This window comes from Fusarium tjaetaba, assembly GCF_013396195.1.
Source record: "Fusarium tjaetaba strain NRRL 66243 chromosome Unknown NRRL66243_c0000132, whole genome shotgun sequence".
Lineage (NCBI taxonomy): Eukaryota > Fungi > Ascomycota > Sordariomycetes > Hypocreales > Nectriaceae > Fusarium > Fusarium tjaetaba.
In genome coordinates this window covers 46,462-61,785 of record NW_023501328.1, presented here as the reverse complement: position 1 = coordinate 61,785, position 15,324 = coordinate 46,462, and the positions used below count along the sequence as shown (strand labels likewise).

The following is a 15,324-nucleotide window of genomic DNA, read 5'->3' as shown; positions in this document are numbered from 1 at the left end:
TTGGAGCTTCATAGCTCCTTCTATACTACAGGATTAGTATACAACAGATCTGATGCAGTTGGCAGATCTACAAGAGTAGTTGGGCTATCATAACCCTCCACCGACGCCATACAAAAAATTTGAACCTTTTGAACACCAACAAATGCGCTTCTCCCACTCTAATTTTAATAATACCCCCAGTATATGATACATATCATCATCAGTCGGAAGTTATTTAGTTCTTATCCTTATCATCAGATTTCTTGCTTGAGTCGTCATTTTGGCTTGAATCCTCATTCGCCTTTTGGTGAGCGGGATTATTGGTCAGTGTGTGCCAAAGCGATTTGAGGAAGCCCTCATTCTTGTGCGATTCGGGGTCATTTGGGTCCCTTGGAAGGTCAGTGTCAATTGTTTAAACCGTTGAGATTGCAATCAGTGCCTTACCTGGAAGAACCAACGCCCATCACGCGCTTGGCAGTCTTATCACCCATCTCGTCGGCAAGCAACTCAACAATAGTTCGCTGGTTAGCTGTCAAATACTTGGGCATGCTAACTCGGTATTCGACACGGAGATCACCGTTGACACCACGTCGTGAACCGAGACGCTTCATTCCCATGCCGGGAAGTGTGATCTTGTCACCAGTGTTGGTGCCAGTGGCAACCTTGACATTGACTGTTCCATCCAGAGTAGGGATTTCTGCATGGCCACCCAGTAAGGCTGTTGTAAGAGGAATATTGGCAGTGTAAAGAATGTTGGAGCCGTCTCGACGGAACTTGGGGTCCTTGGTGACTCGGATAAAGACGTATAGATCTCCGTTCTGGCCACGAGCGTTGGGGTCGGAAGATCGGCCAGTAGCAGGCGCGTCACCAGCACCGTCAACTCGAAGTCGCATGCCGTCCTCGATACCGGCAGGGATGTCCACCGTGATTGACTTTCTCTCCCTCACAACGCCATCTCCTGAGCATGTCTTGCACTCAGCTCCCTTGGGAATAACCGTACCGGTACCATCACAAGTTCCGCAAGTAGATGCCATTTGGAAGCCACCCTGCATGAAGTGTACTCGAGTGCCAGTTCCATCACAAGCACTGCAGGCACTCCTCGATGTGCCGGCCTTCAGACCGTTACCCTTGCATGTACCGCATGTGCTGAGAGGTGTGAGCGAAATCGTCTTGCTGGTGCCTTTTGCCGCCTCCATAAAGCTTATAGTAGCTTGAACTTCGACATTGTCACCGACCAAGATCTCCTGCTGATGAGCTTGCTGTCGTCCGCGGCGGCCAAAGCCTTGTTGTCCGGTAAATGCTGAAAAGATATCCTCGAAGTTGACGCCGCCTCCAAAACCTCCCTGTCCGCCAAAGCCGCCGAAACCTCCTTGTGTGCCGAAACCTCCAAAGCCAGAGAACGGATGCCCTCCACCGAAACCACCACCACCACCACCCGGTGCACCTCCCCCGCTAGGATCGAAGCCAGCGGCGCCGAATTGGTCGTACTGCTCGCGCTTCTTGGGGTCGGAGAGGATCTCGTATGCGGATTGAATATCGGCGAACTTATCCTTGGCCTGAGGATCCTTATTCGTATCGGGATGGAACTTTTTCGCTAGGCCGTAGTATGCCTTCTTAATTTCGCCGGCCGATGCGCTCTTACTAACACCGAGAGCTTGGTAAGGATCCTTCTGCTGGACGGCATTTGTAGCATGGAACAACTATCACATATCAGAATATAAAATTTTATCAATTGGTATTGAGCTACTCACCCGCTTCGCTGAAGGAGCTCGAGTCCTCTTCCTCAAAGAAGATCGGTTTTGAGAGCCGGCCCGCCATGCCGCAGTGTGAAGCTGGGCACCTTTCTTTAAACACTGAATCTTGGGTGCATTTTGCGCCAGCACACGCGCAGGACCGGCGGCCTTCGATATCAAACTAGGATTCATCTTGAACTGCAAGAATTCATCTGACTCTAAAAAAAATGCAGAGAAATGCAAAAGGTGCAACGAGGGAAGAGTGAAACGTCACGAGCAACTAGCGGAATAGCTCGTGCTTCTCTTTTTTTCGAGACCTATCTCGAACTTTTCCACTGACAAGCCTCAGGCATCCAGCTTCGTCATAACGGCCGGCTTCGGCTGCGCTATACACGGACGCTTATTGGTCAATTTGTATTCAGGAACAACGGGAGCCGATGATACAGCAGCTCGCTCAGGAAATAACGTTCATGATGAGTTGAGGCAAGAAAACTAGGTAGTAAGATAGTCAGACTTTGTGATCTCCAGTCTAGAGTCTTTCTTATATACCTTGTACAGCCAACAGATTAAGAAGAAACCCAATACTCGAATATCATCGCAAAGATATCGGCGGCTGTCTTATGCCGAAAGTAACCCGACTTGCCGAACATTCAATATCATGCATGAGAAGCCGAGAACAGGCTATAGAATGCCGTGATGCTTGACAAATCCCGAGTGGTGAGTCAGCAAGATCAGTTGTCATTTTCTGTACAGTACATATGGACTTTGAACAAGTGATTATGGAGTATTTTCTCGGTTGTCCTCTTTATGGAGTACGGTAAGGGTCGGACTTTGAGCTAATGATCAATTAATGGCTTATCATGATAACTCCCCGGGCAACGCCAATGTGCAATTTTCAATGACCAACAAACTATAATAAAAAAAAATTAAAAATCGTTGTCCGCAAAACAACGAAACAAATATAAGAGAATAATAGTGCCGTAGTATTCTCGCGCTCTATCTGAAAGAACGCAGTCCCTAAATCCTTCGTGAACCTTTGGGTATCAAAATACCCTGAAACATATAGTAATTTAAAGCAGCCATTGTTCGGCTCTGCTTAAAGTGGTATCGTTATGACGTAATCTAAATCCGCGCAAGACATTCAAGCCTATGTCGTACGCACAATGCAATCATGCCCGTATGCCTTTGCAGCCCTTTGTAAAAACAAAACTCGCAGGTCGCTGGAAGCAAAAGTGCTGTAACGCTTGTGTTGAACGCCAAAACTCCATACCAATGTAACCGTCCCTTGCGTAAAATCCATCGCTTGTAAGCGCCCTTATTTTGCAAAAGTCGGGGTCTTGCCTCCCGTTTGTGGTTTGGAGATGCGACTAGGATCGTGACGAATCTTGTAGATAAAATCGACTATTACGTCGTTCTCTTGCACGCCCATTCCATTGAAATGTTTACGCACGGCGAGTGCCAGCTGGTCTTTGCTCTGGCGACGAGCTTGTCGGCGTCGGACCATCGTTGGAGAATGGATGCCGATGCCATTAGGCTGCGAAAGGATCCATTGGCAGTATGGGCTCGAGAATGAGCTCGGCGTGTTCAAGCGATGCTCGCGACGGTAGGCATGGAGGACATCTCGGTCGAACGAGGCCCAGTGCAGCTGGGAGGAAACAAGTTAGCATCTCGATGCGGAATCAGAGCGATCATGGTATGGCAAGTGTTGCAAAGTGGTTCGATAAATAATTGAGACTTGGAGCTGATTTTGCGAGGGAGAGATACAGGGCGGCAGAGGAAAGCAGATAGACTGACGATACAGTGCGTCAGGTATTCTCCAGCAGCCATTGCATGCTCGAAGTCTTCCAACCATCTAACAGGGGCGCGACCGTAGATCATGGGAGAACAGAGGGGGTTGACGAACACTAGGGGGAGATGGCTCAGCTGGAGGTTGAGGGGGAGGAGCGGCCGTGGCATTTTGGACTTCGCGAAGGTGAGAATGGTTCTGTTGGCTGGCGTTGCGACGCATCTTCGTTGAGGTATGGCCATTTCCACCCTTTTCCTTGGAATTGGGTGTGTCTGCCTTGTCGTCGTGATTGCGGGATGATTTTGCGGGAGGCATGATGGGCTGCTGAATGATTTGTCGATGTTGTTAAATTGACTCGTCGCGAGAAAATGAGAGGCTAATGGGAGGAGAAATTCGATCACATAATAGAATAGTAGGTAGTAGCAAAATGATCAACGGTTTGTGGGAGGAAATGAGAGGGGAGAGGAGTTGGCCGGAGTTGGTGCGTGATCACTTATTTTTCGGTGGATAGGTACTACCTCAGGGACCTCCTTACCAGGACTATCGCTGCGATAGCGTGGCAGCTGGCTGAGGTCGGGTGCTTCGCAAGGAGAAACCACCACTACAAAAGCGGAATAGCCCCGCCCCATTGGCGTCTGACTTCCATTGTAGGATTTAGTCTTTGCAATCACAGGAAATGTCTTTGTGTATCGATGCGACTCGATATGATGGAGTTATAAGGAAGGACATATTTTAAAGTTACCATCTCTATGAAATGGTACCTAGTCCAGTTTAGGCCAGTATCCAATACCTTAATAGCTTGGATTTTTAATAAAGAATGAAAACTTAAAAGAAACAAAAACTTATAATGGCCCATCATTTTTTCGGTTTGGCTTTTCGTTATTTTATTCTGGCCAGCTCTGAAGTGTCAAACTGACTCCCTAGATTCCTAGACAAGAATCAATCAATCAACTACTAACCTTGGATTAGCATGCCTAGGTAGGTATGTAGACTTCAGCATCAACAGAAAGAGGAAGAGATCAACTCTTGAGGTGCGGAAATAAATCACCCGAGAACCCTTCCAAACGTTCTGGGCGGCAGTCATCCATTTGCCTTTTGGCCTTTACTGTTACCCGTTAGTGCAGGGGGCTTCCGTTGTTAAAACGGTGCCCCTCATTAAAATATTCCGAAAGCAAAGAGGTGACGAAGGGCTGAACTTGAGTCCAATAAAAAAAGAGCCATGCTGTCGGGAGCAGCTTTTTTAATATGACAAATATATGCTTGAGGCACATTTCTAGGTCTTTGAACATGTGTTTGAGTCGTTTACTGCATCATTATGGTTGGACCGATGTCGCTACCACTCGTCATCGTGAACTGATCGTGTGCCCAAAGTACGGAGTACCAAGACTTCCGTTCCATGATACAACAACCAAGTCTCAGGGATCCAGGTTCGACGGAGTATCTCCGAAGACTCAACAGTCTGGAGCTAATAAGCAGCTTTAACAGCGCATAGTAAATCTTGGAACGACATCATCAACTTATGATGACCCAGTGCGACAGCCTCAGTCTACAGGTCATTGAGCCCAAGGGTCGTCACGAGACTCCCATATGCCCATTCTATGTGGGACCTTGTCCAGACTAGAAACCACCCCCACGCAGCAAAGCTTGACTACTAGTGATTCAAACCAATCCATCACTCGTCACTGGTACATCGCAGAGCGCGGCATCGTCCTAGTCTCAGTGATCGCCTTGGAACCGGAGATCTAGAAACCCATCACTCCACTTTGTGATCCGGCCGCATGGAATACAGCGCTGTAACTACCGATCGATTCACATTGTCAACACGCAGGACCCTCAAATCATGTGGATAAAGTATCACTTTGGCTGATGGCAGTGGTCGAAACATCTCAATATCCTCTGCTATTGGGCTGTGATGAGTGCTAGTTCATGGAGGGTTGTTCCAGGGACCTGGCTTTCCATTTCTGGCTCACCGAATAGGCTGTTCAGACCCAACAGCTGCAGACTCAAGGATGAAAGGCTACTGCAACTTGCTCGAAGGATCACCGACGATGGCGTCTCGGTCGAGAGCGGTATACGTCGTACTCCGTCGTTGTTGGATCTATTGGCCGATGGTCGTGCATGTTGTCGTAATTCCAGCCTCACGAGGGGCAATCGATCAGACTCGATGAGAAGAGACTCGACACGGTGTTGTGTGTTACCAGTTCATGCATGAGGCAAAATGTCATGTCTTGTGGGACGACATGGGCGATCCCGCCAGGTGGAACTCTGGGAGTGTTGAGCAAGACGTTTGTAAAAGAAAATTGTGACACCATGTGTATATTCGACCAGATTGTTCACAGATAGGGCATCTCCAGGTGTAGGGATCTTCCCCGGACTCCAGACCATAGCCTGCAGGTCACCTATAGCCTATGCCTATCTACTCCGCAATCCATTACGTTGATCTTGAGATTTCCATGAGTGAATGGAACTCAGCGCCTGCATGTTTCACGGCCAATAAAGAGTCCCTGAGATAAGGCCCAAGAGTTTGGACAAGGAGATGGCTAATTAGGGCCGCTTACATAGGGGAGGGACCTGCATACCTGAGGAAATAGTTGCAGGCGGAGGTGATGCGAGCCAATACAATCCCCAGCCAGATGTATCAGCCGCTGTGGAGAAGCATTATTGCGAAAAACCCGGGTTTTTTTTTGTCAGGCGACCTGTTAGCGCTCAGAAAGTTGACAAGTCTCAAAAAGTGTCTTAGTTTTGAGAAACATGCACAACTTTGAGTACCTATTAGGATAGGTGTCATGTTGTAGTTGATGGGTTGCCATTATCATAAGTTTTGGTCGATTTCCTAGGAGTTGATGAACAAAAGCAGGTCTCTTTCTATTACTACGTAAAATTGACAATCAGTTTAGAGAACGAGCCATTGAATCATTCTTGCTAGCATCTATTGTAATTGATATGTAGTCGATGACATGGCGACTGCAGCCTATGATCTTGATAGTGTCATTATTACATGTGGTAATTTCACAGCTTTTGGATTTGACTTATGGGAGTACAGATAGCTTAATCTCCAGAATGCTTGATGAACCCAGTGACTGAAACATGATCAAGAATACCAAGGTTTTCTCTTGTTTATGTTTAGGGTATCAAAAGCAAAGAGACAGAGAGACAAGAATAAGCTGGTGCATTATTGTTATACCCAAGAGTCGATTCACGTTGTGGATCCAATGATCGACAACCTTTATGTTGAAGATTGTCAGAGTTGAAACGGTTGACGAAAGTCTTTTTGCTACGATTCTCCAACTCAAGCAATTGAGGAGTCAGATTGCCGATGCCTCCTAATTAGAGCATAGATAACATGAGCCCGGCTCGAGTTTAAAGGATTACGTACCGAGTATTGCTACCTCAGATACGCGTCCGTCCTGGAGCGTTGGCCATCTCCCCACCCCGATATTCCTGGATGAAGCGCACTGCTCATGCCACCATTAAAAAGCTGATGACACACGAAAGTGAGCCTAAGGCGGCCCGCAGGCTAGCATCATCGCATCACGCAAGGGCTGGTGTACATACATAATGCCAGCGTGACAGCGCAAATGGGAGCCCGGAGTGGCCCGTGAGATGTCGGCTCCCATCATACCCAACTTGGCTACGGGGTGAGTGGTCCGAGAGATCGTGAGGCGCCATTCATTGTCAGCGGTTATTGGACGTGGTTGAGAATCCCAGGCTGGAGTTATGCCAGATTGGGTAAACATTGATTGATATTGGGGTCGATGAAGAAGTCATGTCCACCTCCTGAGCTGTAATGTTGGTTGGTCGGACCCATGAAATGTCTCACGAAATCGAACCAACAAGGCCTCGAGCCTTACGAATTATTTCTGGCCATGTCTGCTAAACGTACGTAACTAGAAAGTCACACTTGTTGGTGTCTATGCATGTCGCAATGGATCTCAGCTCTCGGTGAACTGCCAAGGTGCCGAGCCCAAGTGCTCACCTAAAGAAGTCCTCAGTGAAGAGATTGATCATGGATGCCCGGTCAAAATGTGAACAGACGTTATCACATCGACAAAGCGCGATATCCCTGTGCAGTCATCCTCCCCGGAGCAAGGGTCCTCACAACCTGGTATATGAGTTCGTACATTGCTTGAAAGCCCTCACTTGTGGAATACTCCTCTGAGCTTTTACCAAGACTGGAGGAATCTACAGCACGCATTTTACCGCCTTGTATCTCTCCATGATCAGCAAAAGTCATCGGCAGGTCGGACATCAAAGATGTGAATGAGGCTGCGCTAGTAGTTTGCGCAGGGATATGGAGGTTGCATGGAGAGAGGCGAGGGTGGAGAAGCGAAGTGGAGGAGGAGACGGACGCTTTACCGAGAAGGCAAAGACATGGTACGAAAAGGGTTCAGGCTCATTTAGGATGGTGAGCGTGGATTGGACATTGGGAGACCCTTGTATCGTAATTCAGTAAAGGTGTCGAAGCCTCGAAGGTAGGATTTTGGTTATCCAATTTTGATGGGTGAGACTCGAGAGACTTGAACATTTGAGGGGCTCCATCCTTTTTGTTAAAGTCAACGACCCCCCACTCTCTACCCGCACCCACGTTCCCCAGACCAAGCTCAGTCTTTTCTTCAGTTCCGTCCCGTCCATCCCACGCTTTTGCTCTGCGAATGAAGCTTTTGGTATAGCGACTACAGTCAGTACCTGTACTTGCTTCTTCTGGTTACTCGAGACCCTTTGATATCTCGAGTACTGCACTCACTGCTTTGCTTTGCTTTTGCTGAGCGTACCTGAACTCTTATTACTGTTTCTTATTTGTGGTGTAAGCCCGTTTCATCTCTGTTCCTGATTATCTCAGCCAGAAAAGTCACTCATCAACTCAGGCTGTATCTTTGTCGAGTACCTCGCTCTCATCCTGTTGTTCCGTCTTCCGTTTCTCTCTTCTCTTACAACCCCTCGGCTTCCAGCATCCTTCTGTCACACCTGTGTTGCGTTCGTTGCACATCTGCGAACCTCATCTCAAGGTCGGTAATTATGTAACTTTCTCTACTCAATTCTCTCCCTCTCTCTCTGTTCACGTCTCATACGCTCCTCTGCATCCTCATCCTTGAACGGCGCCACTTCAGACAGCAAGGACCACACTCGGGCACGTCTATTTGTACCACGAAATCACCGCATACTTCGAATCGGATCATTGCATGTGAGCCACGAGAAAAACATGGAGTTGTTGTTGTCTACCACTGGCTAGATCATATCCAATACTGGGCCCAACCCCTTTGTCTCCGTCCCTGCCGTATGTCGTTCGACTTTGCTCTGCCTGCAGGACGACGATGAATTATACCTTCTCGAAACACTTTGTTCAAGGATCATCCTGTCCCTCATCAGTCAAATCTTCCGTGTTCCTGTCGAACGTTACACATAAATAAGCAACGACCTCTAGTCAACTCCGTCATATACAACAAGCCTGGTTACCTTAGACAAAAGGAAGAAGCCTCACCCGGCGCCGCAACAACGCCTCGACCACTGTCACGTCTGCATCTTATCTTCTCTCCACATCATGAGATATACAGGCCAGCAATACGACAACTCACAACGTCTAAATGACCAACTTTAAGATGGTCTCTCGGCATCACCCCGTCTCCGGTCTCCAGTCATGGTCCCACATCCCGGCCTTCCCCAAGCTGGCCCGTCTTCTTTGATCCACCTCAATCAATAGCATCCTCCATATTAGCCGCAAAAACACGCGACACTCATTGTCTTTCGCTGCTAACATTAAATGAACCAGTTCAGCTCCAAATTGACCCCATTAACTTAGCTTGACCCCAAGATCAAGTCTGACTTTTTAATTGCGTGCCGATCTTTTGTTGTTCGCGACTCTTGGACGTACAAGTCACGCCAGCTCGACGACATCGATTTCCCTTTCGGTCATGCGTTAATTGCAATATCCTATTATTGCGTAGGGGTCCTAGAAGTAATTATACGATTTTAATTCCGTCCAGTCCCACCTTCGCGAACCCCAGCCATCACGACCCCGCTATCCTCGGTGACAGACCCAACTGCCACGCTTTGCGACTCTAGAGATTACCAACCGTCATCCTCGAGCCTTGGCCTACCACTGCCTGGCTGGTGGATTCTTAGCCTGTCGCTTTATAGCACGGCTGGACTTTGTCTGAGTCTTTTTCCAAACACAAACATCGCATCGCCTTCACTTCATAGGCTTCCTATTCGGACATTGGGTATGGCCTCCGTTATAACAAATAACGTGAAACCGACCCTCCCAATATCCCCGGTCAGCTCCGGCGCAATGGGAGCTCAAAATATATCGCCTCGCGACACTTCGGATCCTACAGGTCGCGGCCGACGAAGAAGTCGCTCACCAGCAGATGACGGCGCGGACCAGGCTATAAAATCAGAAGGAAATCAAGATGGACCAAATGGCGCATCTTCCAACTCCGACGGCCCTGGCCCTGCCAGAAAACGAAGACGGAGCCGAAAGGGCCTGGACAAGAGGTTTGAGTGTAGTGCTGAAGGGTGTGGGAAGAGCTATTCAAGAGCGGAACATCTGTATGTCTCGAGTTTGTGCGACACTTAGAGCTCCATGCTGACATATGACAGGTACCGGCATCAGCTTAACCATAACTCTAAACAGACCTACCACTGTACTTTTCCTAACTGCACACGGACCTTTGTCAGAGGAGATCTTCTCAAAAGGCATATGGACCGACATGCTGCAAAGGGCTCGCAACTCAACCAGAGGGATTCTATCATGGCACAATCCATAGCTCCGGGTCAATCAAACCAACAAGTTCAACCTCCTAATTTCAGTCGGAATAATTCTATCGATTACTCAAAGCACCAGCAAACGAATATGCCTTATCAGACACCACAAGTTCAAACTCCTAACCCATATTCGCCCATGAACAACATTCCAACAGGCATATACCCTAATGGAGCTCTGCCAAATGGAATGGATAGTTACATGTCCCCGACCCAGGGTTATGATAATCGTACGCCACAACTCAGCCAACCACAATCCCCTTCATTTCAGCAAAGGCCGTCTATGTCTGCCGGCAATACACCATTCAACATGATGTCTCCAATTGCGAATCAGCAAGGGTTCCCAAATCAACAGAATATGTCGCAGAATAATTTTGTCAGCCAGCAAAACGTTATGCCTATGACCCTCCCTCCGGCTCAGTACCCCAACGGACAAAATGCTGCTGTAGTTACTTCAGCGGAATACTCAGAGCCAGGAACCACGCAGCCTAGCGAGATGATGATGCTGGATCAGATGGCCATACCCGCAACTGTTCCTGTCTTCGGAGAGGGAGGCGATTCGAACAAGTCACCCTACGTTGGGATGCCGGAGGACTTTATGGCTTACCTCTTCAATTCCCCCAGTCAAGCCATGACACCAGTGATGGGCCCGAACTACACCAAGTCAGTATGTCTTTAAACATAACGGAACTCTTACTGACTTGAAACTAGCTATGCGGAATTACAAGGAAATCAGTTTAATATGAATCTTCTGGGCACAGACAGCAATTCACTTGGATACTTTCCAAGCGCTCCTCAGCAGGTAATGGCTGTCAACAACCTTCTTGATCAACAAGTTCCGGAAGCCACGATATCTGAGGAAAAGAGTCAAGAACTATTCGACTTTATCAAAGAGCGCTTCCATGACAACAAGCATGCTCCACCCGATCGTCAATGGGCCGATCTGCTTGAAGGTGATCGATCAAACGGCGAGCATATGTTGAGTAAGAGAATGATGCAGGCTTACATCGGTTCTTATTGGTATCATTTCAGCGACCAGATGCCTATTCTTCACAAGCCTACTTTCTCTCCTGACAAGACACCGAACTTATTGCTCCTCGCGATGATGGCCATCGGAGGGGCTTGCCTCGACAGGACCCATGGACACAATGTGACGAGAGCAAGCGCCCAGCTCTCAAACTTTCTTGCCTGGCATCTTCGATGGGACATCTTCATGGACGTTAGCTTCAGGCCGCCTGCTAAACTGTGGATCTTCCAGGCTTTGATTCTTCTGGAATTATACGAAAAGATGTTTGCGACAAGAGAACTCCACGAACGGGCCCACATTCACCATGCGACCACCATCACTCTCATGCGACGAGGACGATCTCTGATCGGCAAGTCTGCACTGGACTCTCCGCCAAACCCTCGTGACGTATCCAATGGGTCCCGGCAGTCCTCCACGTCCAGCTCGACAGGAACAGCTGATAAATGGTGGGAGCATTGGGTCACAAATGAGGCGACCCGGCGTGCAGCATTCGCAGCCTTCATTGTCGATTCGATCCATGCAACGATGTTTGGTCATTCTGCAGTCATGGTAGCTCATGAAATGCGGCTGCCTCTTCCTTGTGACGAGTCTATGTGGCGAGCCGGCAGTAGTTCTGAAGTTTGGAGGATTGAATCAAACTTGATGTCAAATGGCATCAAGCCAACTTCATTCCTGGAGGGTCTCAAGAGAACCTTGAGTGGTCAAGATGTCCACACGACATCATTCGGCAGAACCGTGCTCATGACAGGCCTGTTGAGTGTCTCATGGCACATGCACCAGCGGGATCTTCAGGTCAATGTGCTGGGTGGCGGCATCATCCAGGCTCTTGGTGGTCGTGATCGATGGCGGGCTACTCTCACTCGAGCATATGACACTTGGAAAGCTGATTTTGACAAGCATCTTGAACGAAGCGAAGCCGCTGACCCATATCGAGACGACGCTACTAAGAGGCAGGAGTTCAACGTCGTATTTGAAAGTCGCACGGTTTTGCATCATTTGGCACACATGGCCATGCATGCTGATATCGTGGATTGCCAAATGTTTGCACGAGCAAAGCGTCTACTTGGTCGAACGATTGGACCTCAAGAGTTTAATAGTGCTCAAAGGCGAATCAAAGACCACTGGGCCCACTCCGCGAGGGCGAGAGATGCAGCCTTTTACGCTATCAAGTTCCTCTGCTCAGTACTTGCTCCAGATCAAGTATCTGCAGCACATGCGGGCGGATACCACCTCGATGAGCCTTACGACGCCCGCGACGATGTTCTCCTGAACCGGCCTTGGGTGATGTACTTCGCTGCCCTGGTTGTGTGGAGTTATGGATTTGCGCTCGAGGGACCTTGTCCCAATATTCCGCTACCTACCACAAGGCACGAGAAGCTGCAGCACATGAGGAACTATTTTGTCAAATTCGGTGGCATCGACAGTCCAGGTGCACTACAAGGTAGATCAGGGGTCAACGCGAATACAGCTCTTCTCATGGTCCTCAAAGACACATTTCAGGTATGCTCTTGTAAGCTTCAAGGCTGAGTAGTGACTAACAAGCTTTCAGACAACACGTTGGGAATTGCTTCATGAAGGATCAGCTCTTTTAAGCAATTGCATTATCCTTAACCAAGGCGGAACAATTGATTAAGATGACGGTGCTCAGCTCCTTGTTTCTAGCAGGCGTAAACATGTTGGAGAGTTGTACGAGTTGCTGGGCTATGCCTATGACGGCAAGTGAACGATATTCCTTCGTCCTTTGAAGGAGGATGAATAGCATTTACAACGGATATAAAAGGATATTGGCGCATGGATACAGAGGATTTACAATTGGTATGAGATATGATGGACTCAGCGGCATGATTTGCTTAGATGGAGTATGCGGCTTCTTGCTTTTGCATTTTAGAATACCCCTGTGTCGTTTTGCACAATATGATGGTTTCAAGCGGAATGTCCTGAGAAGAAAATTGCGCCAGTTGTTTGTGTAAAATCAAGTTATAGGTGAACGGACTCGTCAACTCATGAGATATTTTCCACGACAAATTCAAACGCCATTGTACCAAAATCAATCAGTTCAGGGCATGGCCATTTGCGAGACTCTCCTCTAAAGGTAAGTTCGCATCGTGAAGTAGGGCCGTCAGTTCCTCTCCTGCTGCAGCCTCCATCTCTTCGTCATCCTCATCTTCATCTTCGTCATCTTCACCAGTGTACGGCATTTCTCCCTCCGGATCAGTCTCGGAGTCTATGTCGATCAGAGCGCCGTATGGCAAGAAGAAGTCGTTTGGCAGAAGGTCGTCCTCCATGTTTGCGACTTGAGCGAGGGTCGCCCCCTTCCAGAAGGCTGTGGGGCCGGCAGGTCCGTGAACATCGTAGTCACTGCACTCGGCATTAGTGGATTACTAGAAGGTGAGTGTTTGGTGCTATACCTATCGAACCAGTTTCCAACGACGCCTCGAGCGGAGCGTACGCCTCCAATCTGAACACCCTCACTGCGCCAGCGCTCGACACCATGGAAGATGGAGAATGTTGTCCATCTCACTTCGCCTTCTTTTGTCAGACGAACAGTGCCTTTGACGTTGAATGTTCTCATGTTAGCTCTGGCTGAACCTTTTCAAGTTTACTTTTGGTAAGGGAGACAATCTACTTACCTCGGATATTTGAGTTGGCATTGTCATCAAAAGAATCGTCTAAAGAACGCGAAACACCACGGAAGTGAACTACTGGCAGCGCTTGGCCGTCCTCGGGGCCTGGTTCTTCTACAGATGTAACATTGACTTTCATCATAATAAGGCGAGTTGCTTCACCCACATCAAGTGGTGGGCGCGGCGCATCGGAGGTGACGAGTAGTTCGGGGTCACCAAAGTTGAAAGCGAAGAAATCGCTATAATCAAGAAAGCACACAATCTGAAACCTGGTCTGTCAGCTTGGATTTCATGGGAGAAGAAAATAGATACGGGAGTATCCTGGGCCAACGAACGCGGTACCATGTGCCTGTGACTCCATAAGGGTCGCGGGCCTCGAGTGAAGTAATGTCACGAGGCGGAGGAGCCATAAAACTGTTTTGAAATGAACCCGAGAACGGGCTGTCCCAAACCTCTGAGAATATTCGTACAATCTGGCGTCTTGCGCCAATGTTGTGGCCTAGAACAATGAGAATGGCTTCCACCTTTTCCCAGTCAACATTGAAAGTGCCATCGTCTTGGAACGGGCCCCATCCTGTGTTCTGAGTAAACTGGCGCAAGTCGTAGACCTTGGAGCAAGCATAGGGATACGTTTTCATAGATCGGAGCCGACCAACGTTGAGGATAGGCCTCGAATAAAGGCAGTGGAGATGGGCGCTCTTTTGCTGGAGAGTCCGGTAGCCGTCATCACATGAGGTGGGCGCAGGGGCACTGTCTCGCGTGGGTGCGCGGCGCAGGCGGTTGAAAAGCGATGAAGCCTGGAGGAAGGCCTCGGCAGTGTCGTCTCGAGAGAAAAGACTTTGAAGGTGAGCGACATTGCGCGATGGCGCATGGGTCTTGGAGAGGTTGATGGCCTCATCGTGAGATGGTGAAGCATTTTTGAGCAGACGAGTGACTGTGTCATGTACAAATTCGAGCTCAGATTTCTATATGTCCATTAGATCTTACATCAACGGAAGCATGGATCTCTTATCTTGTCTTACCTCTGGGTTGTCGCATATACTTTCAAGCTTCACAAAGTCATGAATCTCTTGCTCGTAGTCAAGGCTTGGGTTACTTGGTTCATCCTAAACTGTTTGTTAGCATTTGTGAGAACCGTCAGGGAATACATACCAGCGTGTTCATATAGACATCTCGATATAATTTGTGGTTCCCTTTTGTTACTGTACGAAAGGCTGAACACACGCGGGGCAGTATAACAAGATCGGCTGGGGCTATCCACTGTAGGATGTGATGCAGTATTTCAGCTGGAAGCTGCAGAATCGGCGCCGCAGCGTTTGGAGCGTCCATTGTGTGATAATCTTGTGGTTTGGTTGTGTTGTCTTTGAGAGAATATGAATCTATGAGATGAGGCTGCCACGTAATGACGATATAGAA

The 15,324-nt window shown here is 48.5% G+C and overlaps 4 protein-coding genes across 4 annotated transcripts; 1 reads left to right on the top strand and 3 right to left on the bottom strand.

Moving 5' to 3' along the window:
* Positions 1–214: 214 nt before the first annotated feature.
* Positions 215–1,904, bottom strand: FTJAE_6744 (molecular chaperone; the record flags this gene model as incomplete). The annotated part of the gene is made up of 3 exons (XM_037353388.1): positions 215–368; positions 424–1,679; positions 1,731–1,904. The coding sequence occupies 3 exons, from the start codon at positions 1,902–1,904 to the stop codon at positions 215–217; spliced, it is 1,584 nt and encodes a 527-aa protein (XP_037206175.1).
* A 1,123-nt stretch (positions 1,905–3,027) lies between these two features.
* FTJAE_6743 (uncharacterized protein) lies at positions 3,028–3,813 on the bottom strand (the record flags this gene model as incomplete). Its single annotated transcript, XM_037353387.1, has 2 exons — positions 3,028–3,357; positions 3,616–3,813. 2 exons carry the CDS (start codon positions 3,811–3,813, stop codon positions 3,028–3,030), a joined length of 528 nt encoding a protein of 175 aa, XP_037206174.1.
* Positions 3,814–9,784: 5,971 nt separating this feature from the next.
* Positions 9,785–12,917, top strand: FTJAE_6742 (C2H2 zinc finger; the record flags this gene model as incomplete). Its single annotated transcript, XM_037353386.1, has 4 exons — positions 9,785–10,044; positions 10,096–10,920; positions 10,969–12,784; positions 12,834–12,917. The coding sequence occupies 4 exons, from the start codon at positions 9,785–9,787 to the stop codon at positions 12,915–12,917; spliced, it is 2,985 nt and encodes a 994-aa protein (XP_037206173.1).
* Positions 12,918–13,335: 418 nt separating this feature from the next.
* Positions 13,336–15,237, bottom strand: FTJAE_6741 (uncharacterized protein; the record flags this gene model as incomplete). The annotated part of the gene is made up of 6 exons (XM_037353385.1): positions 13,336–13,642; positions 13,693–13,867; positions 13,915–14,147; positions 14,251–14,873; positions 14,931–15,014; positions 15,061–15,237. The coding sequence occupies 6 exons, from the start codon at positions 15,235–15,237 to the stop codon at positions 13,336–13,338; spliced, it is 1,599 nt and encodes a 532-aa protein (XP_037206172.1).
* Positions 15,238–15,324: the final 87 nt, after the last annotated feature.